This window comes from Halichoeres trimaculatus, unplaced genomic scaffold (genome assembly GCF_033239565.1).
Source record: "Halichoeres trimaculatus isolate MK-OKI-2021-1 unplaced genomic scaffold, fHalTri1.1 fHalTri1_scaffold_8, whole genome shotgun sequence".
Classification (NCBI taxonomy): domain Eukaryota; kingdom Metazoa; phylum Chordata; class Actinopteri; order Labriformes; family Labridae; genus Halichoeres; species Halichoeres trimaculatus.
Genome location: NW_027437186.1, coordinates 6212037 through 6236095, shown reverse-complemented (window position 1 = coordinate 6236095; position 24059 = coordinate 6212037). Strand labels below are relative to the sequence as shown.

Below are 24059 nucleotides of genomic sequence, written 5' to 3'. Positions count from 1 at the left end.
CACACGCTTTGGCCCTGTCGTTATATTACGCAAAGTTGCTCATCAGAAAACTTACGAAAGATCGTTGGGCGAGACCGAAGTATCCACTTTTCGGGGAAGCACGTGAACGCACCACGGCACAGCAAAGAGGAAGGAGGCTGCTGCTGAAACAAAGCCACAGTGGAGACTGCTGCAACAACTGGAAGCTGCTGAAACACACCTAGATGTGGTAAGAATGTCTTATTGTTGTTTAACAGCGACTCGGGGTTGAAGTAGCAGGATAAAGCATTTGTTTTTAAGGCTGTGTTTGGAAATGATCGATGATTGACAGCTGGTATGACTTCCGCTGTAAAACAAAACACAATAGTGGGCGGCAAAGAAAGTGCCCAGTACTTTCCATTCGGGAGTTTGTGGACAGTGAGTCGTTTTTGGTGGACTATAGAGATGCCGAATTGTTAAAAAGATCCCAGACACTTAGGAGAGGCAAACATCTGGTTTCTGCATTTGTTATGATTTAGTGTATTAGCAAAGACCGATTAATTTCAGAGTTTTTTCAATGACATTCAGACATGTTGCTCATGTTAGTGTAAATATAAGATTTATTAACCCACCCATTAACCCGGGTTGAATAGAGAGAAAAGCCGAGGTCTCTTGTATTTTCCCACTCATTGATTCAGCAGTGTGAAGAAAACGGGCTTTAACACGTGTGGGTGAGGGACCTGGAGCCTTACATGGCCAGTTCAGCTGATGCCTTATAGGTCAACTGTGTTTGGTGTCAGTGCTTGTTTCCATGGCTTCCTCCACGGCCCTACTCAGCCCACTGCCCCCTGTGTGTGACATACTACAACCTGTGTTTAAGTGAACACGCTATTTACTTGCATTATCTCTGTGCTAGTAACATCACTTAAAGAGGGGGTATGGTAAATTCTTTAAAAATGTCCCTCTTCTGCCCCTGTAGCAGCTTTAAATGTTTTACATCTTTGATAAATTCCTAACTTTAGAAAACCGTTACTCTAGTCTCTGTCTGAAACATGTTCTAGCTGCTGTCTCCTCAAGACATGCAAGGCAATAATACTCCGCATCAATACAAAACATCAGTCACTTTAAGGCTCCACAAACCCCCCTTCGCTCTGATTGGCCAGCCCTCAGAAGGCCTGTTGGGGGCGGAGATGTGGGCAGACCTTGGTGTTTGAGGCCTGCCCCTCCAATGCATGGTTAGGAGATCCTTCATGGGCCAGTTGTTCAAATTATTTAATTCGGATCAAAATGATCCTGATTTGGAAATCCAAGGATCTCAGTCTCAGTTTTATGCCGTTTTTCAAAGCAACACTGGATTGGGTGGCCCTGATCCAGGTACACAGTTTTCAAGATTAACAGATCCAGATTACCAGTGCTCTAAATGGGACAGCATATCATAATGTGGGCAGCCAGCTCAGTAAAGAACAACAGGTAGAAGAGCCGATAAACAGGAAGAAGAGCCAACATGGGGTCACTGTAGTTTTTTTTATTTTGAAAAAAACAAAACAAAAATTACATAAACATCCACTTCCATTTTTAATTTCTTTTTTGACCCCTCATCTGAACCACAACAAATGAATAACAAATATGCATTAAAAAAACAAAGTGGATATTTTTGAAAAAGTTTGAAATGTTAAAAAAAGGCTCAATGTCCAACAGTTAGCAAAATTATTTTTTAAAAAAAGGTTCAGGGTTCTTCATCTGTGGAGGAGAGTCCTGCATTTTTAAGCTCTGCTTTTAGAAGGTGGATCTGATGTATTTCTTCTGGTTTGCTGCAGTTTGCTCATCTTGATTTGTTCCTCTGCCACAGTGGCGGCTGCTGGTCAGTTAAGGAGGGGAAGCTCATTTTTTCCAGCCTACATCATAAATTTGTTTATTGGTTTAAACATAAATTCTACCCTCTGTGTCAGCTTGTTAGCAGCTGGAGCTGCTACGTGAGACTACGACAGGCTGTAAGTGTGAGTGACAGGGGGAGAAGCTCCACAGCTGTAGCTGTAGTGGCTTATTGGTGAAAAGAGAGAGAATCTTTAAATACAACGCTTGTTGTTTTTAAGAAAAGTGAACTCGCTGGGGATCGATAAAACCTCCGGATCAATCCAGAACAACTGAGTGTAAAACTCAGAAGATGCTCTGGTGGAGGGTTATACTTCAAGATCGCTGACTGGCTCATTTCACTGTCAATCAAAAAGGGATTCGGCCTCAGACAGATCATCCAATCATCATGCAGAAGCCCAGCGTCCAGGCCAGCCCACTGCCTCACAGACCCCCAGAGACGCTGAGCGTCTGATGGGCGGGACAAAGCCCAGCGTTTATCCAATGACCGTCCAGTTTCCACAGTGGAACAACCCACTCTATGCTTCCCCGCCGAAGTCAGAAGACGCCCAGTGTCCAACTGTGTTAAAGCGCTGAGACGCTGCAGGGATGAATGAGAAGGAGGTGGAGCCAGTTACCTGTGATAGGAGCTGATTCTGAACAAAAGATGAAGGAATCCAGGATAATCCAGTTTTTTGGATCAAAGTGATCCAAATCCTACTGAAAAGTTCTAAACAACACAAACTGAAGGTCTGGGCCGGATTAAAACTAGGATTATATTACATTATCTTATCCAATTTTTAAACCCTTCCCTTTTGAATGATCCATTTTCAGGATTTAATCCAATCCGATAGCAAAAATCATATTGGATTACCTTTGAACAACTGGCCCCATGTGATGACCTAGCCATTTCAGCAAGATCTCGTCATGATATCATGCTGTTTTTTAGAACGGTGTGTATGGGAAAGAACAATCACCCCTCTTCAACCATGACTGTGCTTAAGCTGTTTCTTTATGTACACACAGAGTGTTGCGTGTAAGTACCACAGGTTAGTAATCATAAAGTTTAAATGTTCCATCATCCATCCATTAATGTGCATCTGCCCATCAGAGTTTGGGGTCACCAGCAACGTTTTCTAGTTCTTCTGATGAGTTCCTGATGAGTTCCTTGGGAAATATAATACATCCACTCATCTGAAGACCCAATACACCTGCTGGAGGTCCCAGCTTAGAGAAGCCAACATAACCACATCATCTGCATGAAGATCGATCAAACTTCACTGTTGGTGTACTGTTTTTTGGGTGGTGTGCAGTGCCATTTCTCCTCCAAACATGGTATGTAGTATGACAGCCCAAAAGTTAAACTTTGGTCTCATCTGACCCCACAACATTCTCCCAGTATTCTACAGGCTTTTCAAGATGCTGTTTAGCAAACTTTAAACCAGCTTCAACATGCCGATCCAAAAGGCCGATGCTGGTATGCCCCAAAATGCCAAATACCGGCCCCGATAATCGGCCTATCCCTAATGTTAGCATCCCCCAAACTAATGAGTAATGCACAGTGAGCCAGTGTTAGGGTCAGGATAAGATTAAAAACTGAAAAATGCTGCCTCATTTGGGTGAAGAAAATTTCAATCAAATATCATTCAAAGTGAGTAAATCAAACTGATCCAGTTCTGAAACTCAAACATTATTATTTCAAAAATCCTCCCTCTGATGATCACAGCTCGTTGTCGCTTTTTTGTCCTAAGTTGTGACTACACTGCTGCTGTGTCCACTTTGCAGCCCTTCCTGGTTGGTCCAGTGAGCACGAGCGAGTCTGAGCATGCAGTCTTAATGAGATTGGTCAGGTGAGGAGCTAGCATATCATTTCACTGCCTGGTGCCCATCAGGGCTGCAGCTTAGTGATCCCACAACAAAAGGCAGAGTCATGGCTCTCACTAAGCAACTGGAAGAGTGTGCTACTTAGATATGTTTATCAGGAGCATGTTTACAAGGATAGCATCATTCAGGTGATGTTTTTGGGAGAGTTAGTTTGTTTGTCTGTGAACAACATAACTCAAAAACTAATAAATGGATCTAGATGAATTTTCAAGAGATGTTCAAAATGGGATAAGGAAGAAGTGATTCAATTTTGGAGGTGATCCGGATCACTGTCTGGATCCAAGATTTTTTTTAAGCGTTCTTTATCATTGTGAGATAGGGCTGTTTTCACCATATGTGTATACACCTCCATGATAAATGGTCAGATTGCTTTGCAAAACAATACAAGACAAGGTCACCATAATTTCTGACAGATGTAAAAGTACGATCCAGATCCTGTCAATATTCTAGATACTAAGATCCAGAATATGAAATATGTACTGGGTTAGGATGGGTACCTTTCACATTTGAAACGATACTGTACCGATGCCCGGTACCTTGCAATTGGTACCGGTACTCAACGGTACCACTTTTTGGTACTTATTTGTGTTTATGTGGTAAAAAATATTAATTTGTTTAATAGTAAAACATTACATTTTTTCAATTTAACATATTTATTCTTCAATATATAACCTTGCAATGCCGTGTTCATGTCCAGCATGGAAAATGGCCTACTTTTCCATTCCCTCACAGTCATACAGATGCATTTAGGTACCCAAACATGGTACCTTTTGGTTTTACGTGAATCGGTACCCGGTACTTTAGACTGAATTCGGTCGGTACCTATGAAAGTACCTAATTCGGTACCCATCCCTATACCGGGTCATCATAATTTACAACACTGTCAGGAAACAAAATTTTCATACAAACCTGCAACTAACACCAAATTGTAGCAGACAGTCTGCTGAAAGGGAGTATAACATTACAGTAGGACTAAAGTGTTGGTGACAATCACAATATGCTTGGTGGAGTCCTGCGCTCTTTGAGTGCTTTTCTAGTTCACAGCTGTTTTCCTGAGTTTTTACCTAGAGTTTGGAAAGACATGAAGCAGGGTAAACAAAAGCATGATTTTTGGTCAATATTCCCCCTGGCAGCCTCTGTGATGCTGTTTCCAGCAGACATCGAGCTGATAAGCTGCACCTGTATGCTTCGCTCAAACTCAGAGTATACCCTTGGTATTATCATTATCATAAATACTGTTTGACACAAAGTGCAGATGGCTTTAGACTGGTCGCTTGAGGTATTTGGATTATTATCCTATTTTTCTTTTATTGAAATCTGCCATTCAAAAGTGCTGTGGTGTCATTTTCCATCACAACAGTATGGCACGCAACTAAAAATGAGGTTCAAATTTTGGACCTTTTTTTGAACCTGTGTTAATGTTGACAATTTTACTTCTTTAAAAAAACCTTGAAATATATAACCTAATATATAACCTACTGTTTTTTATTGTTTTGTCTTTTCAGTTGACAAGGCCCTCAAACATTTCCCCTCTCCAATGGCAGCAGAGGGATGCAGCCAGCAGTGGAGGACGCATCTCCCAGAGTTTGAACACAGCAGACGATGCTTAAGCTCGACGACAAATGAACATGAAGGGAGCAAAACCGAGGAAGAGGGGGACAGAGGAAGGTCAATCAGAAGTGTGACTATGGCCCCGACCTCCAGGTATCTGACAGACAGACAGTATGTGGCGAGGAAGCCGCTGTTCACTGCAGAGCAGCACTCGTCCATCTTAAAGAAGACTCATCCCCAGCAGCGCAGAGAGGAGGTAAGAGGGGCAGACTTCAGAGACAGTGTGTTAGAGGGAAGGGCTTGATGCCTCTGTCACATACAGTGGGGGAAATAAGTATTGAACGCATCATTTTTTTTCTCATCACATTTATTTCTAAAGATGCAATTCAAACAAAATTTCTACCAGACATTGGTATTAACTCAAATAATCCACACATGAAAAGAATTCACAACGTTTCTCCTCCAAACATGGTATGTAGAATGACAGCTGAAAAGTTCAATTTTGGTCTCATCTGACCAGACAACATTCTCCCAGTATTCTACAGGCTTGTCAAGATGCTGTTTAGCAAACTTTAAATGAGCTTCAACATGCCTTTTCTGGAGGAATGGAGTCTTGCGGGCTGAGCGTCCATAGAGGCCATGGCAGTGGAATGCATTGCCTATTGTTTTCTCTGTAACAATTGTACCTGCTGCCTCCAAGTCTTTCTGGAGCACTTTCAGGGTGATCCTTGGCTTGTTGAGTACTCTTCTGACTATCTTTCTGACTCCCTGGTCAGAAATCTTGCAAGGAGCTCCTGTGTGTGGCCTGTTGATGATAAGGTGGTGCTTCTTCCACTTTGAATAATGGCCCCAACGGTGCTGACTGGAATATTCAGGTGCTTTGATATAAGTCTGTAACCAGTTCCTTTCTGATGCTGAGCAACAATCAGGTTGTGAATGTCTTCAGAGAGCTCTTTGCCTTTACCCATCATGAGGTGTGTGGTATTTAACTGCTTGGTGGAAAAAAACAACCTTTTTTATAGGAAGATCAATTTGCTCTAGCCCAGCTGATGTTGGTTTGCACTAATTGGAAGTTTAAGTAATAATTACTGACAGATTTCAGGTGGTATGGTGCATTTCCTTTCCAAAGTATACAGCCTTTCCATGGTTTGTTCAATACTTTTTTCCTGTGTTATCGTACTTAATTCCACATAATCATTATTTATGGATTTGAACGTTGTGATTTCTTTTCACGTGTGGAGTATTTGAGTTAATACCAATGTCTGGGAGAAATTTCATTTTGGAAGCTTTGGAAATAAATGTGATGAGAAAAAAGTTGACGCGTTCAATACTTTTTTCCCCCCACTGTACATCAGCATAAGATGTTCTTAAATGTCCTCTTATGATGGTTTCTGAGGGAAGTCTGATCCATGACCCAGTTTTAACACTGCTGAAGACACACAGAGGTCACACAGGATCACAAAGAGAAGCAGAGGGAAGTTGTAAATGCTCATTCAAAGCTGAAAGGACTTCAGATGTAACAGATACCTCAGTGGAGCCGGGAAGCAGTGTTTCTGGACATGAACAACAAGCAGGCTGATTTATTTGATTATTTTCAGAAGTGCCAGTCATGGATATAAATTTAGACTTCAAACAGGAACATTGGATCGCTCCGCGAAAAGGAGGCACAGCAAAAGAAGTGACTGCAGCTCCACTTTAATACACTCCAACATTTTTCATGAGACAGATTAGAATGGTTACTGTCACTACATGTTCTCATTTCATTCAAGTGTTTATTTCAACATTTCTTTAAAAACAGAACACTATCTCAGTCCCAAGGTGATATTCAGAGTTCTACTTTTTGTATTTATGAGCAAAAGAATGAATTATCAAAATGAAAGTCGACCAACTTAAAGTTAGAGTGTGCAGAAATGGGATGATTACCGATATTATCCTCCTCTCCAGTTTGAGGAGATGACACAGACATATGATACAACCCAACAGATTTTTTCACTAACAACAGAAATGACTAATGTTAGTGTCCAAGCTCACACACGTTCACTGACTTTTAAAGCTGCGAAAGCTGCACTAATGTCAAGTCATGAAGTGTGTGATGGATCATGTGCAGACTCTTTAAACCCTATAGAGGGGTTATTTCTTTATCAACAACGCCGGATGCGCACGCAACTTGAGTGCAGAAGCTCTGCAGAGTATAATGGTTTGTCAACTGACGTGAGGGAGTTAACCACCAAAAAACACATTTTTTAACTAAATATTATCGGTGTGTCGGATGGTAAACAGCTCCCAGGTTTGTGAAACAGCAGTGAGTGGACAGAAGAGATCAGCAAGTGGACAGATATTAGGTAGACAGACTTTTTTAGCGGGGAAATCCGGTGTGTACCCAGAGAGGAATTTAAACACACAACTGTCACTCGGTGCTCATGACTGTGTTATCTGTGGACACTTACCAGACTGTGACAGACCAGGATGTAAACATGTGTCAATAAATCAGAAACCCTCCCAAACCATAAAACAGCACACAGACTGCTGAGTCTGAGACCCGGCTCATAATAAAAGAACCAGAAAACTACATCCAGAGTTAATTACTGACCCCCAGACATTGCTGGTGTTTCAGTGTAAGTGTGACCCCGTTAAGAAGTGACTCTCGACCGTTACTCACATCGACTGTAAAAAAAAATGGACATCCGCTTACTCGGCTCAAAGTGAGGTCTCCACAAAAACTGCTCCCCCTGCTGGTTAACTACAGTGTAGGTTGAAAAATCTATCTCCCCAGTCATTCCAGATGGGCTGTGGTCAAACTTCAAGAAATGAATACACCTTGGCTGTCTTGTATTCAAGTCTTCTTTTTTCCGAAGAGTTTCGTTTTCATTAGTTATAAGAGGTTAAAAAAGAGGCTTTATGTAACGTTTAACACTGATTGACAGCTGCCATTCTAGTGTATTTTTTCCGGGGATTGTAAAATATGTCAGGAGGTAGAGTCAAGAAGTGATTAGACTCTGGAAAGAAAAAAAATATATTATTTTTATCACCCAGCTCCACTCAGATTCTCCCAGAATCCCTCACAGTCTCTACTGCGCCTGTGACGGGGGGATTTTGGCTTCAAAACTGTGCAATGATAAATGGCAGAGCCACGCTGTCCACTCTCTATACAGTCTATGGTTACTCACTGATACTGTGGGCTGAGAGTCACTAGTTAGCATGGTCGCTATCAACTCCAAAACACCGGTTGCCCTGTGACAGTCCAAACTTTATAGACGTTGCCTCTGTTGTATAGTATGGTTTCTAAAAACTGATCTCAGAACAACTGTACATTTTATGCTGATAACAGGTGAATTTAGTGTTTAAAAAATGCTAACATGTCTGAATGAATGGAGCTAAATACTGCTTCTGTGGTCAAGATGCATGCACATCTTTATAATGACATAGACTGATAATCCCTCTATAGACACTTTCCATTATTGGTAATACCTGCAGACTGAGGTTTTACACAAGACATAAAATAAAAACATGAACATAATACAGAGAATAAAACAGAAATGAGAGTTTATGGTGATGGGGCTCATGAGGTTGGCGTCAGATGATCTGAAGTGGCAGGTGGGTAGTGACGTTAGAGGAGGTCTGTAAGGTATGGGGGAGCGAGATGATGAGCAGGAGCTTGAAGCTGATTTGATACTGGACTGGACAGGGAGCCAGTGGAGTAACTGAAGGATGGGTGTGATGTGTTAGGAGCAGGTGAGTAATCAGGCGGCTGAGTTTTGGACTTGTTTTTTGCAGGTTGATGAAGGGGGCGCAGGGTGCATAAAGAACAGGGTTGTTAAAGTCCAGTCTGGAGGTTATGAATACATAAATGAGTGTTTCAGTTCAGCAGCGGAGGGGGAGAGGGTACGACCAAGAAGTGCAATGTTGTGGAGGTAAAAGAATGTTTTGGTGATGTTCTTGATGTGTGATTTGAAGGGGAGAGTTGGAATTACCCAGAGTTCTTAGTGTTGTGACATGAAACACAGTTTTTTCAGGGGATGGGTAAACAGACATCTTTGCACAGATGTTTAAAAGAGGGAGTGTAACCAAGAAGTATGAAAGGTGCAACCAATGTAAGTGTTTTCAAAATAAAAGTCAACCCTCGATTAAAAGTGTACTGATAAATTTTCATATCCCTGTCATTCAGTCTGTACATCAAGAGCCTGGATCAACATCAGGCCCTTCAGTGCCTTCAATTGAAATGAAAAATAGTTTTATTCTGGCATCTTTATACAATTTATTAATTAAAATGAATACATGCACACATAACAAAAAAAATCTTCAAACTTTATTTGTAACTTAAGTATTTTAATTGAGCTGTAGCAGGACTGGAATGGACAGAGATGTACAGTGCATGTCTAAATGTCAACGTGCTTTATTTATAACAGTTTCCTGTGTTTTATTCTAAGTCTGATTGTTTTCTCCCTCCCAGGAGAAACAGTTCAGTGTGAGCAGCCCAGAGGAAAACCAGAAACACAACAACAGAAACTACCTGACCAGAGAAAGAGAAGACTCCTCTCCAGAGAGCCTCAGACCGTCTCTTTCCTCCAGAGGAGACTCAGACTCACCCTGCCGTGTCTCCGAGCTCAGGTCCAGGCTGTACCATGAGGAGCCTAGTTTCCGATCGACCTTCTCTAGCAGCAGATCTGCTCACCGAAGCTTCACCAGATCCATCCTCGAGGTCCAAAGACTGAACCCCCCGCTGAGACCACAGCTGACCTCCACTGTTCTGCATCCTACCTACACCCCCCTCTCAGGGAAATCCAGAGCAGACCAGACCCAGCTCAGGCTGGAGCGGAGGGAAGGGGGACCTGGTGGTGAAACCAAAGCCTGCTCCTCTAGAGGACGTTCAAAAGGACGAACAATGTCCCCTCATCAGGCCAACTACTGGGCCTGTGCCATCCCCAAGTCTCTGCCCCCCTCTCCAGACAGACACTCTGCAGGCTGGGACCCAAACAGGGAGTACCAGACCCTGCTGGACTACACATATCCACTAAGACCAGGACAGTACAGTGAATGGGATACCTCTGAGCTTCAGGGGGACTCTCTCCTCCGGACAGACCCAAACCTGCAGGACTCAGGGATCGAGCTGGACCATCTGTGCAGCCCCTCCAACCTGTCAGGGTTGGGCACAGGGCTGACAAGAAGAACAGGTACTCATGGCGAGGACCTAAGGTCACCTGATCTACAGGGATCCAGATCCTCAGATGGTCTTCTCTCAGGGACCCATCACCCCCGAACAGACCCTGTGGGTTTGTCTTTGGATAGTCTGGACTGTGGAACCAACACAGGTGGAAATAATGTTTACAAGAAGAGAGGACATCATCATCAGCATCATGCCATCTCCTCCTCCACCTCTACGGCTTTTAGACGCTCCACCAGTGTTCTCCCACGCTCCAGGTGTGCCTGTAGGGACCTGGATGAAGAGTTCTGGCCTCTCCCAGATCAGCTGGAGGAGCTGCAGCACCTTTCCGAACAGGTCAGTATCATAGAGACTCCTGAACTTCATCTTTGGAAGCATTGAGGCTTAGATTCCTTAAACAACTTATTACTTGTCATTGTCCCTCTTAAAAAAAAAATGCTTTAGGAATAGACCGATTATCGGCCCGGCCAATTATCAGGGCCGATATTTGTCATTTTGAGGCATATCAGCATCAGCCTTTTTTTAATCTGACGGCTGATGAGAAACAAATTTAAAACTGCATTGTTGCTGCTCTGATGCAGCTGCTCCACTGTCTGCAGTCACTTTTCAGTCCCCAGCACTGTCCCACCCACAGTACCAACTGATTGGTTACAAGCAGAGCCATGGCTCGGGAAACAGCCAATTAGCAGTTCAGTTATTACAGTTATTGCAGTTACATTGAAATTTTGGAAAACTTTATTTACTGTAGAAAACTTTAGCTTTTTATTTTTTGAAGTTTTCATTTAACTTCATAAAACATGCTGCTGAGCCTGGGAGCTGTTTAATAAACTCATGCTTTAAGGTATTTGAATGAAGTTAAGTGTTGGAGTTGGAGAGAAGTTTTGACACCAATATTTTCACTTTGACTGTAAATTAATATCAACTTCAAATATCGGTTATCGGCCTCCTTTACTAAAAATAATCGGCAACAATATCGGCCCGGAAAAATCCATATCGGTCTATCTCTACTGTGCTTATATTGCTTTGGTTTTGATGTTGTCTAAAATCAACCTGAAGAAACAAAGACATTGAGCCTTTAGTCTTTCCGACATCACATTTTTGATGCTGCATTTTAAAGAGTGTTCATGTGATGCTTGTATCGCTTCCCAAACATCCTCTCACCGATGAACTCTAAAGGAAAAAGTGACAAATTTAGATGGATGGATAAAAACTCTCCAAAACACTTTAAGTTAAATGTAAAAATCTTCTTAAAGTATGTCAAAGCATGTCATAAACAGTAAAAACTTTGAATAAAAGGAAAATTTCACAAAACATTTCCTTACTTCAAAGAGTGCAGAAAAAGAGTAAACAAAAATAAAAAATTCAAAAGCATTTTGCAAAAAATAAAGTCAACATTTGCGTAGTGCTGGAGTGCTGCCCTGTGTTTTACAAAATATTTTGAACATTCCATGAAATATTTTTTGTGTTTTGTAAAAAAAAAAATTGCCTTCCTTAAAAACTTCTTTGCTCAGAATGCAGGAGTCTTGTGTTTGATGAAATGTTTCTGCTGACCCTACAAGACAACTGCAAGTGACAACTCTTATAATTCAGTTTAGTTCAGTTTTCAGTTCAGCTCACCCTTTTGCTCCTCCCACCAACTGAGCGGTATTTTAACGGCTCTTTTGATTTTCAAATGCATTAGCAGCTGAGTGTGTGTGAGGGGAGGCTCATCATAACAACAGGAGAATGTTCTGTGTTCATACTATGAACATGAATGGCAAAGAAAAGCTGAGTCATCAGCTCTCTATCAATGGTCCTCTTCATCTGCACGTTAACAGAAAGGTGTTGGGGTGGATGAAAGGACAGATGATTTATCTTTTTAAAGCTTGTGGCTCAGCGTAGAGTGAAGTTTTCCGTCCCCCTGTCCAGGTGAGGGAGGTGACAGCTCGGCTGAGCCGGCCTGTCACAGCCAGCTGGGAGTCTCTGGATCCAGGCGCCACCTCCATCCTGTCCTCCATCGCCCTGCCTGAGGATAGAGGTACTGAAGACAAGGAGGAGCTGAAGGACAAGGATGAGGACGCAGATGAAGGACAGGAAGAGACAGAGGAGAGGAGTGCTGCTCTGACAGGTAGACTATGTATCATTAAAGACGCGATACTGCGCTTTTTTTAAGCTTCTTACTTACTCTCTGTAGTAGTTTTACAGGATTTACAGCCAGGGGCGGGCTGGCCATCAGGAAATTAGGGACTTTTCCCGAACGGCCGGTCCAGACCCTAACTGGCCAGTGGTCGGAGCGTTTTTTTCTTAATGAATAACGTCAGGGGCGGACAGGTCATCTTGACGGGGGGGCGCAGCCGGTCTGCCGAGGTGTCCTGTTGTTGTGGGCCGAGCCGAGTCAAATTCCTGGGCTGTTTTTGAGTCCCAGTCCACCACTGTTCACAGCTGAAAAAAAAACAATATGCACACAAGTAGCTGGGTATTTCCTAAAGAATACTCCTCCCCTTTTTTGTTTTGAAAAAACACTATCTTTCTCATATACCAGGCAATCTGAGGATGAGTACAGCTCGAAGCATGCCAAACCCGGTTTGGCAGTGTTTTTCAGATGTGAAACCCATGCCAGCCAATCAGAATAAGCCCCTTTCATTCGGCTGTGCCATTTGAGAACCAAAAACTCTGTTTCCTGGTGCAAACACAAAACCATGACACCGGAATTTTCCCAAATCTTCATTTTGACCAAAGTTTTCAGAAAACATCATTTTTAGTGACATAGGAGTGGCCCGATACCTATACCAGCCTTTTTTCAAGGTATCGTACTCGAGAAGGATGCAGATACTAGCAACAGATACTCTAGGCAAAAAAATCTTATGCTGAGCAAGTCTTCCTCGCCACTAGTTGCTGCTAATTGCTCTGGTTTAACACCACTGCAAATGTGCGCCAGGTCCTTTTCAGACAATATGAATGAATCAGGAAGAGTTCAGTTAAACTTATTTATTTTGCACTTTAGTTTACTTTAAAAAAATACTTGAACTCTGACAGTTAGTTTCATTGTGCACTTTTAATATATATATTTTTTCATATTTATCAAAAAAATTCTAAACTCAGAGTTGTTTTTGTTTTATTTGGACTTAATGTCAGAGTGACTGTGCTGTCTTTGATCAAAATTATCTGTCGCTGTTAATTGAAATTTTATGTATCAAAAGTGTTAGTAGTATCGGTACTCGGTATCGGTGACTACTCAAGTAGGAGTACTCGTACTGGTATCGGTCTGCATAAAAAGTGGTATCGAACATCCTTATAGTGACATAAAACTGTGGTTTTGTGTGGACATGGCTTAAGGCTCCCAGCTCCACATACCCCTTCCTCTCTGATTGGCCAACTATCTGGGGGCAGATCTATGGGCAGACCTTGGTGTAAAGAGTTCACCCCTGCATTGTGTCATAAGCCAGTTAGGAGATCCCTATGTGATGACCTCACTGAGTCTGGGGTCTGCAGGAGTTTTCATTACTTGCTTGCAAACACAACATTCAAACTGGGCTCCTCCTTGGATCAGTGCCAGTCGGAGGCACCCACTGCCTCCGACTCAAGCTAGCTGAACACACTCAGTGGCCCAGAAACCACCTGTAGCATTGTGTTTCTACATTGAAGAGACTTGAGAGCTCTGCACCTGACTTGGGATGTTAGCTTAAAAGCTAGTCACAGGTATTTGACACATACCTGGTTAGCAGAAAGCTAACTTATGTCAGTCTTCACACCGTGCTGCTCTCCAAGTTCCCGAAAGAGAGGTAAAGTTGAGCCAAGCTTCACCCTCGTTTTGTATAAAGCTCTTGGCAGCTTTTGGCGTTTGGCATTTCATTTCACTTTGGTTGTTTTTCTTCCTCTGTGCTACGTCCACGATCATAGCTGCTCTGATAGCTACTTCCACTCACGACCATCAGCACACAAAGTCGCTGGGCACTCTGTGATTGGCTGATGTAACCACGTCTTCTCTCCGTCCAGAAATGTCCCGAAACAACCAAAACATCAACATACAGGCAGAGGAAGGGGTTTGAGGCAGACACAGACACTTACACACATGTATAGAGGCCCTGAAGTGACGATTGAGCAGGATTATTCCTGTAATAGTTGACATTTTTAGGAAAATCCTGCAAACTCTACCTTTAATGTATTTAATGGATATGTATGGGGTTTGTGTCAACAGAAGAAGGTACTGGATACGTGTGGTTTACATGTTGCATGGTTTAATTTGTTTAAAGCCTGACTGTCAGACATTGTTCATGATAGCCATACGCTTTGCTAACAGTCCACACATTTATTCTTTATGTGATGCTGAACAGTCTTTATTACATGATGTTGCATCATTCGGCCACATGACACACCGCCAATAAACCAAACCAGCTCAGACAAGACAACCCCTGTCCACCCACGCTCAATGAAGCCCCAATTACCTTTTTTTGGATGAACAGATGAGTCCATCAGGAGTGGGGAGCAGCAGTAAGGTGCCTGGGGGTGTTTTCTGTCTCATTGGAACCTAGTGTTGAGTTGTTTTTCAGTATTTTGTGTTGCATTGTGCAGTTTTTTGTTGTTTCCGTCCTCTGAATTTGATATAGCCAGACTTCTTGTGAGGGCTCTTTAAAGTTTGAGTAAAGGGGAAGTCACATGTGTTGTGATTCCCAACCAAAATATCCGAGTTCTGTTTCTCTGAATTTCACCATATTGTATGTACACTCAAACATTTACTGTCAAAATTCTTCATCCATAAGAACTTTATCTTTAAGATATAAAAGAGTAATTTTAGAATAACACTTTTTTGCCGTAAGAACTAAAAAAATGCTTAATTACAGAAAATCGGCCAAAAACAAATTCATTTCTTGTCTTTTTCAGCAGCTGGAGATTTCAGTGTCCCTGAAGCAGTGAAGAGAAGCACAGGAGCCTCAGGGGAGCCTGTTGGAGGGGGGCTGAGTCGGTCCAGCCTCAGGGAGGTGGAAGCTTTGGTGGAGCAGCTTTCAGGCCTCGCCCTGTCAGACAGCCAAAGGAGCAACCAGGAGGACCAGGGCCAGAGGGACTCTTTGATGCAGCACATCAAGGTAGAGACACAGTCTGACCTGCAGGTTCAAAGTGCAATTTTCCTAAAGAAGGACCTGAACACACCAGCTTCTTGGTAGATTATTTTGTCTGTATTTGAAACTCAAAGATTTTAAGGTATCTTTGAATATTTTTACTGCCTTTCACACATGCACAAAGACCCGACTTGTCATGACAGGACTGGTTCTCTCCGGTCCTGTTGAACAGTTTCTGCTAGGGGTTAGGCTGAGACGATTAAGTAAGACAGCATGGAACAGTCAGGAAACCTCATGACAAGTGAGTTCACTGAGTGATGAAGCAGCTCACGTTGAGCTGAGTGTTTTCTGCAGCTGTCATCATTTTGCAGGGATGGAGTAATGACTTAAACACAGAAACAGTCCCTCCCTCTAAGCACTGCTTCCCTGTGCTGCCCGGCTGCTCTCCCCTCTCTTCAACCCAAACACGGTGCATTGTGTTGTGAGAGCTCGTCCAGCAGAGAAAGGCTCCCTCTGTGTGGTGCGCATGAATGGTCAGTTCCTGAAAGTGTCAGGAGTTTGTGGGTGAAAGGGGCTTCAGTTGCCATCATTAACGCGGGCATGAATGCTGTGTGTGTGTTCCAGGTCTTCTGTTCACACCTGGAGCAGCTCATCCAGCGGCTGTATGCAGTGTCTGAGAGGATGGAGCTGCTTACTGCGCCCACTGTGGACATAGACAGTGTGAAAACCTCTTTGGCTGAGTACCAGGTGAGAGCTAAACCTGTCAGTGGATTTGTTTTTACTACACTTGGTATTTGGAGTGCTTTTGAGTGTCACGAGATAAAACTTATTCATCTCCTAAGTGTCATCAGTTTCACTCTAAGCTAATATTCACAGTGTGGACAAAACACAGCTCTGTGGTTTATCACATACCAGTGGAAACTGCATTGATTTGAAGGTTGGTGCTTAAAGGTCCCATATTCTGCTCCTTTTCTTCAGTTTAATATGGATCATTGATGTCTTCATGAAATGGTAGTAACATGTTTTGGTCTAAAAAGCCAATAAATCAAGCACAGCAGCATTGTCTCCAGGCTCTCATAGCCGCTCTGTTCAGAACGCTCTGATTTAGTGGGCGTGACCTTCATATGTAAATGAGCCACCACTGATACCGCCCTGCTCTTCAGCGTCACTGAGAGCGGCGCCGCGAAACCATGACTACCGAGCGCTGAGTGCACAATGTTTGGAAAACAGCCAAGTCTGTTTACTGTAACATTACAGACTAAAACAACAGGCTAACTGCAGCTAAAGTTAGCATCCTGAAGCTAAAACAGTGACAGGGGGGACACTGAGGAAAAGCTCTTACATCTGCTCCACAGCACACAGCATTTAAAATACTCACATTTCCAGGTTCTGAGGTTTGTTGGTGGATGGTTGGTAATGCACCTGGATTCAGGACCAGTCTATTCTCCAGCCCTCTGTTGTACTGTCCAAAGTTGGAAAAGCAGTCAGCCGTGAAGTGACTAGCACACACATGCACAGTTTCACTGAGTGTAGCTGGCACATTTCCTTGATAAATGAACTGTAGTCACTAGTCTTCTGAGATGGGAAGCTTGTGCATGGAACTATGTGGCTGTTTACAGCCAAAAACAGAGCAGTGATGGCTCTTCAACTTTGGCATTCTCCTCCCTGCTGCTGGAGAGATTTCTCTCCAGCAGCAGGAGAGGAGTGGGTGTGGAGGGGGGTTTGGGGGTATCTGCAGGTCACGAGAATCAACACAACATTAAAAATGCTCTCTGTGTTACGCTAACAATCCTCGTGATGGTCTTCTTGTCAGGGCTTTCAGAGAGACGTGAGCAGCCATCAGCCCCTGGTCTCCTGTGTTCTGCAAACAGGACATCTTCTCCTCAGCTGCATCAACGCCACATCTCCGTGTAAGTCGGCGACTTGAACATAAAAAAATGAGAACTTCAGCATCCATCTCCTCATTGTGTGCTGAGTCTATTCCCTCCTCTTCTCCAGTTTTGAGAGACACCCTGCTGTTGATCGAGAGGCAGTCTGGAGCTCTGGAGAATCACACTGAGCAATTCTTCTCCTCCATCCTGTCTGCCATGGACAGCCTGACCCAGTCTGGTCCAGTCCACCAGAGCAGAGAGAAGGACCAGGGCTCTGGAGGAGTTCAGGGGTTCACTTAGAAAACACACAGCGGGATGTGTTTGTGTATGTTCATGATTTCACTTATTTATTTCTTAGTTTCTTCCATGTCTTTTAATAATCAAGTGTTTTTAATACAGAGGTATTATGTTTGCACAAAGAAACACATCAGCCACACACGTGTCAGAGTTTATTTTTGTTCCAATGGAAAGCAAAAAATCAGGGACAGTGTCTATACTGAGCTTATCTCTGTAGCTTTATAGACATCAAGGTTTCACTTAACCATTCATTGTAAATACACATGGGCGACACACCTCCATCCCCCTGTGTAAGAAGTGAAGCCAAAATACTGTCTCAATAGGCACTGACATATCTACTGACATCCTGCCTCCTCAGTCAATAAAAACACACATCTGACTTACCAATAAAACATCACACATACCTCAGGTTAGTCCAGTCCACAGCAAAACAGATTCACGTGTGAGTTTAAAGCAGATACCTGTGCCTGAGTACGGCACAGTTTGGATGTCCAGTGTGGCTGTGTCCTGACTCTGATGTTAGAGCGTGTTCCTCCTCGACTCTGATGATTCAGAGCACACAGTGCTGCACTGAGCCTCATTGGTCTCTCTTTTGACCTCAGATGACCAAAAGAGCCTCTGGTAGTTTTAAATAGTAATTAATCAGCTTAATAAGAGCTGCAAAAAAATGAAATTTTATCCAGTGTTTTTGTCTTATTTTCAGTAAACAGTTTCTTTTAGACTTGATAAGAGCCACACTCACCTAACTATTCCAGAAAAATGTCCTATTATAAGCTAGTTAAAGACAAAAATGAGGTCTGAATTGCTTGTAGCAATTTGAAAACAAATCTGTCATAAGGATAAGAGAAATGTGACAAGATGATTTTTCTTATCCCATTGGCAGATTTTCTCTACTTGTTAAAAGAAATTCCGACCTCAATTTTGTCTTTGAATAACTTGAAACATAACATTTTTATGGACTTGTCAGGTAAATGTGGCTTATATGAAGTATAATAAGACCATTTTTATTAAAAAATAATACTAAAACACTTGATGAGATTCATTTTTTGCAGTGTACTTTATTAAAGTTAGCATGTTTGTGAAAAATTTGACCTGTATTTCAATTTTCTAGTCCTGCTCCATCTGTTTTGAGAGCTTAAGTGGGCTTTGAGACCCATTCTTCAGCCAGCCGCAAGGTAGAGGGTGACACAGAAGTGGATTTTCACTCCAGTCATATCCCACTCCCGGGCCAGAGTACAAAAGAATTCCTGTCCCGTCCCACTCCTGGTAAAATGACTCCCACTCCCATCCTGCTCCCATTTTTCCCTTATTTTAATTTTCAGGCAATACAGTGAATTTGATTTGATTTCCTCCCCGTTCTTTTTTAGATTACTGTTGCCTTCAGGGAAGTGTAGTTCTTTTCACTGGCGTTAAAGTGTAGGCTTATTGGAAATGAAATACAAAATGGTGGAGCATGTCACATATTCCATGTTATCTTCCTGATTGGTTCCTGCTCCCGTCTGCTCCAGTTAACTTTTTTATCCTGTACTGTCCCAATCCTGTGATTAATAGTAAAGATGACTCCGATCCCGCGGGAATCCTGTGTCCTGTGGGATTCCTGGAAAAATGTCAGCCTCTTCCACAAGGAGGAGCTTTGAACAGTTTTGGCTTCACTTTGAGGGGGCTGGTTTGTGGTTTGTGTTTTTTTATATAGTGTATGGTCTGATCGATTTTAAGGATGCCTTCATAGTGCAGACAGAACAGCCCTGTTAGAGCCTGAAATGAAACAACCAACCACCAAAAATGAAATAAAAAAATGTAACAAAGCCTGAAATGTTATAGGTGGTTGATAATGTAATAACAGTGCTGAGCCCAAAATGTAATAAAAAAAGAATGTAATCACCAAAATATAATAACTGACCCAAAAGGTAATAACTTTTTGCATTGTTATGATAGTTATTGCGTTTTTGGTTGTACGAAAAAAACAAAAACAAAAAAAAAAAAACATTTTCGGCTCAGCACTGTTATTACATTATCAATAACTTACTGCATTTCAGACTTTGTTACATTTTTTTCTATTATATTTGGGTCAGTTATTACAAATTTGGGTCATTGCTACATATTGGGCTCTAACAAGCATATTTATTGACAGAAAAGTCTCTCTGTTAAAAATATCTGAGGGGATTTGACAAAGATGTGAAAACAAGCAGTGAGCACACAGATTCATAAAAGTAACAGAAAATACTGGATATGCACAGTAGTGTTTCATAGATTTCACAATGGGACCTGGTGTTAATATTTAACAAGCTTCTTTTTTAGAGTCACAAACTAAACACTTAATGTTTTTAATGTTATCCTTCTCAAATTGAGCACTAGTCTGCAGTGTTTTCAGTCACATCATTGTATTTTGAAACTTCTTCCCATCACAAGTATGTAAGTGATTTGTAAAGCGTGTGCCAACTAAACCTGTAATGAAATCCTAATCCACAGACCAACATGTATCTTTATCTGCCACAGATCAGTTTACAAGGAACTGTGTATGAGCTGAGAGTTTAACAGGAAGAGTAATGTAGCAAAGGTCTATAACTGGTATCAACCATCACAGTGCTGTGTGCGCAAAACACCAGACAATTACACATCATCAGCAAGAAACAGTGTTGAAACAATGGAAGAGAGTGATACAGAACCCATGCACATGCAAGAGAAGTGGCACAATGAGAGTTTATCATAATTTATCATAATTAAGCACAGTGAAGAGATAGTGGAGTGGTTTATGATTTATTTTTGAGACACATGTTAATCTCAGTGTTTGCAAACTTGAACAGTCACAGTTTGTGTGCCGCCTTCATGCATTTCATACAGAAGCATATTAAGTTAATTATGTCTCTCTGATCTCAGATCAAGCTGGCAGCTGAATGAAGATGGATATTTACAGGGTGGGCCAGAGAAATTTACCCATTGTTTTTTTCCGCACTATCCAAAAATTCTTGCAAACAAACATAAACATTGAACACAGTTTCTGTTAGAGCCCGATCAATATGGAATTTTTGGGACCGATGCCAATACCGATACTGGGGGCAAAAAAAAGCCGATATCCAATATATCGGCTGATATCCTATATATATCGACCGATATCAGATATATCGGCTGATATATATAATAAATTCATTGATATACACAGGATATAGACTGTATATAATCACAAATCATTATAATACCCATATGATTCAAGACAGAGAAAGAACACTATTAAATTAGAACAAGGAACTTTAATTAGTGTAAATCAATGATAAATAAGAACAAGGTGTAAACACAATAATAGATAAACAAGTCAAACTGTAAGCACCTTAAATAAATAAGTCAAACTTTAAACACAGTTAGTATTAAAAAAAAATAAAAATGTAAACACACCATGAGCAACTTACACAAATTTAAAACGATGTGTTATAGTCTTACATTAGATAATGGTGAACGTGTGAATTAACAGTACCATTAATCTCTGTTTATCTCACAGAAAAGCAACTAACACTGTCACTAACACAATCTTAAAACGTCATTCTATAGTCTTACATTACATAATGGTGGACGGAGGGGGCAGGCACTCGGGCAGTGTGCAGCCCAACACTCAGACACACAGGAGCAGGAGTGACAGAATCTCCATGGAGCAAAAATTTTTATAATTGGCTACATTTTGGCCGATGTTGATTAATCGGTGACGGGCATAATCGGCCCGACCGATTAATCGATCGGTATACTTTATTTTCTGTTACCAATAAGATTTACATCTCAATGTGGCCACCCTTTGCCTTTATCATAGCCTGGAGACGACCTGGCACTGCCTGGCATGAGCGCCACACTGTCTCTGCATCAAGTTTTGACCATGACTTCATCAGAGCTGTCTTCAAAGCGGTGACACTGCTGTGAGATACTCTTGAGACCTCCCTCTCCAGGATAGACCAGATCGCAAAGTCCATTGGATTGATGTCCGGACTTGACGGACGCCAAATGTTCTTGTCCCAGAAGTCAAGAAAGTGCTGCCTTCACCAGGCCTGTGTGACATTGGATGTGTGAGCTGGTGCTCCATCTTGTGTGAAGACATACTGGTTTCCAAACCCGTTGGTACAACAAGGCAACACTTTTTCTTCAAGCATATGAAGGTACACCTGGCTGTTCACTTTCACACCCTCCTGAATGAAGACGAAAGGAGACTTTGAGCCATCTAATGCAACAGCAGCCCACACCAGTACTTTGTCTGTGGCACTCTGAATTTCCTGCAGCATCATTTTCCCCCTATCAAGCCTTTTTTTCTTAGAAGTGGCTGAAATCAGTTGTCTGTGTTGCATTTTTAGTGCTTTCAGTCAGAGATCCTGTTTGACGATTCTTCTCAGTGAAGTTCTTGAGATGTTCACTTCCTTTGCTGTTGCCCTCATGCTCCTGTGAGGATTCCTTTGGATTCTCTTCCTCACCACCTCAACAACCCTTTTGGTTTGGACTGAATGTTTTCTTCCAGGGATTGGCTTGCTGGTGGTATTGCCAGTCTCCTTGTATCATTTCATGACATTGTAGACAGTCTTACCACAAACATTCACCTTTTTCATGATTTGAATTGTTGTCAGTCCAGCCTCCTTCAAGGCCACAATCTGGTCGCGCTTACCCTTCGATGCCATACTCGGCAATCATTAGGAGTAAACAAATGAACTCAGGTACATCAAAAGTTATGCCTTTAAAGAGAAACTATCCAAAATTTTAAGTTTCTAGGACAAAAGCTAAGCAAACAAAATATAGAGATACAATGGGTAAATCTTTCTGGCCCACCCTGTATGATCCTGAAAACTGGTGTACTGTGACTACATGCAGCATGTCTACACTTTTTAACCCTTCTTTTTTGTGTCCAGTGGCTTAGAATGCTTCACCAGAGAGGAGAGATGTTCCACCTCTGAGCCTTAACAACATTTTCTCAAATATCGATATTCAATGTGTCAGTTGATCCCCTCAGATTCTGTACCATACGTTCAGCTTCAGACACTGAGATTTATGCCTTTTTGACACCTTATGTGAACTTATTGAAGAAAGCTCTAACTTTTCACTCAAATGTTCGTCACAGAATAAAACACGTTTTAAACCTTGTCTTCTGTTTGATGTGCATGTATAGAGGGAACTCTGGTATTATTGAGTTTTCAGAGCAGCATGAGGGAAGATAGATCAGTTATTTATCCTTTTTTTGTGTGAAGTAAAGGAGCAAATAATTTTCAAAAGTGTTATAAATGGTAGTGTTCTAAGATACTGAAAGGGCCATCTGTAATATGACCTGAGGGGGAAAGATGGACAGTGTTTAGGGAGGAGGATCACGCCAGGTCTACCTTTATAAATTAAACACAGACAGGAAGAATGAGGAGGACTTCAATGTGAATAACCACATAGGAGAAAAACTAAAGAAAAAGCCACAATTGTTTTTTTTTTCTCCCAAGAGAGCATCCTCTCCGGTGTCAGAGGAAACCCTTTCTACTCTGACCGTTTGAGTTATCAGCAGAGGTTTATAGTGCAGGTCTCTGGGTGTTTAAGTCCATCCCCTTGAGGCAACTGGAGATCTGTGGATAAACCTCCCAGAGAGAGGCAGAGCTGGTTTACAATCCAAAGTGGTACCCAGGGCTGTGACCACAAACACACACACTGAGACCACAGAACTGGAAGTCCCAGTGTGTTGTGTATGGCTGGAGAAACTTCAGATCTTGCCGTTTCCTGTTTCACAGCAATTTCAAGTTGGTCTGGTTGATAATTTGTTTGGAAAACATAAGCATCTGAGGTTACACCTTCAAAAACACACTACTCACAAACCCTGGAAATGTTAGAGATAATTGTTGATCTTTTTTATTTACACTATTTCAAAATAATTAAAAGATTCAAAACAAAGGTTGAAGGTATTTTTTTTAATACTCAGTTAAGGCTGTGCGAACACTAAATTGTACATAAAGTGAATGTAAGTGATTTAAAGTGGGAGTTAAATGTTGCATGCTTTGTCAGTGCCATCACCCAGATCCAACAAACACGGATTTAGAGAATTTGAGACTAAAAAAAGAGAGCAGAAAGTTAGGGAAAAAAGAGAGGATTGTGCATGAGATACATTGTGTTCACCCACCAGTCACTATTATTGCCAATTAATTTATTTTTTAACACATTAGACAAGAAATTCAGACACAGCATATGGAAAAATGCACTGGCCTTAACCAAGTGACTCATGTTGATACACTCACCTGTGTACAGGTGCTGACATGAGCTACCAGTTATCCTTGTCATACCGATAGTGATGACGCAACTATGAGTCATGATATTAACGTGAACTCTGGACGGAAGTTTCCAGAACATTCAGTAATTTATTTTCAGGTTTTTTTTTGTTTGTTTTTTTTTTTTCACTGTATCGGGAACAGACGGGTGATGTTGTGGAGACGATGTCCATGTTTCATACAGTAAGAC

The 24059-nt window shown here is 41.8% G+C and overlaps 1 protein-coding gene across 3 annotated transcripts; it reads left to right on the top strand.

Annotated features, from left to right (window-relative positions):
• Positions 1 to 101: 101 nt before the first annotated feature.
• Positions 102 to 23421, top strand: cep68 (centrosomal protein 68). 3 transcript variants are annotated; one of them, XM_074676029.1, is made up of 8 exons: positions 102 to 208; positions 5199 to 5500; positions 9695 to 10741; positions 12314 to 12512; positions 15269 to 15468; positions 16066 to 16188; positions 17255 to 17351; positions 17440 to 23421. In XM_074676029.1, exons 2-8 carry the CDS (start codon positions 5231 to 5233, stop codon positions 17610 to 17612), a joined length of 2109 nt encoding a protein of 702 aa, XP_074532130.1. In that variant the 5' UTR covers positions 102 to 208; positions 5199 to 5230; the 3' UTR covers positions 17613 to 23421. The 3 variants fall into 3 exon arrangements, with proteins under 3 accessions (XP_074532130.1, XP_074532129.1, XP_074532131.1); XM_074676028.1 differs by having other exon boundaries at positions 15266 to 15468; XM_074676030.1 differs by lacking the exon at positions 16066 to 16188 and having other exon boundaries at positions 15266 to 15468.
• The last annotated feature ends 638 nt before the right edge of the window (positions 23422 to 24059 follow it).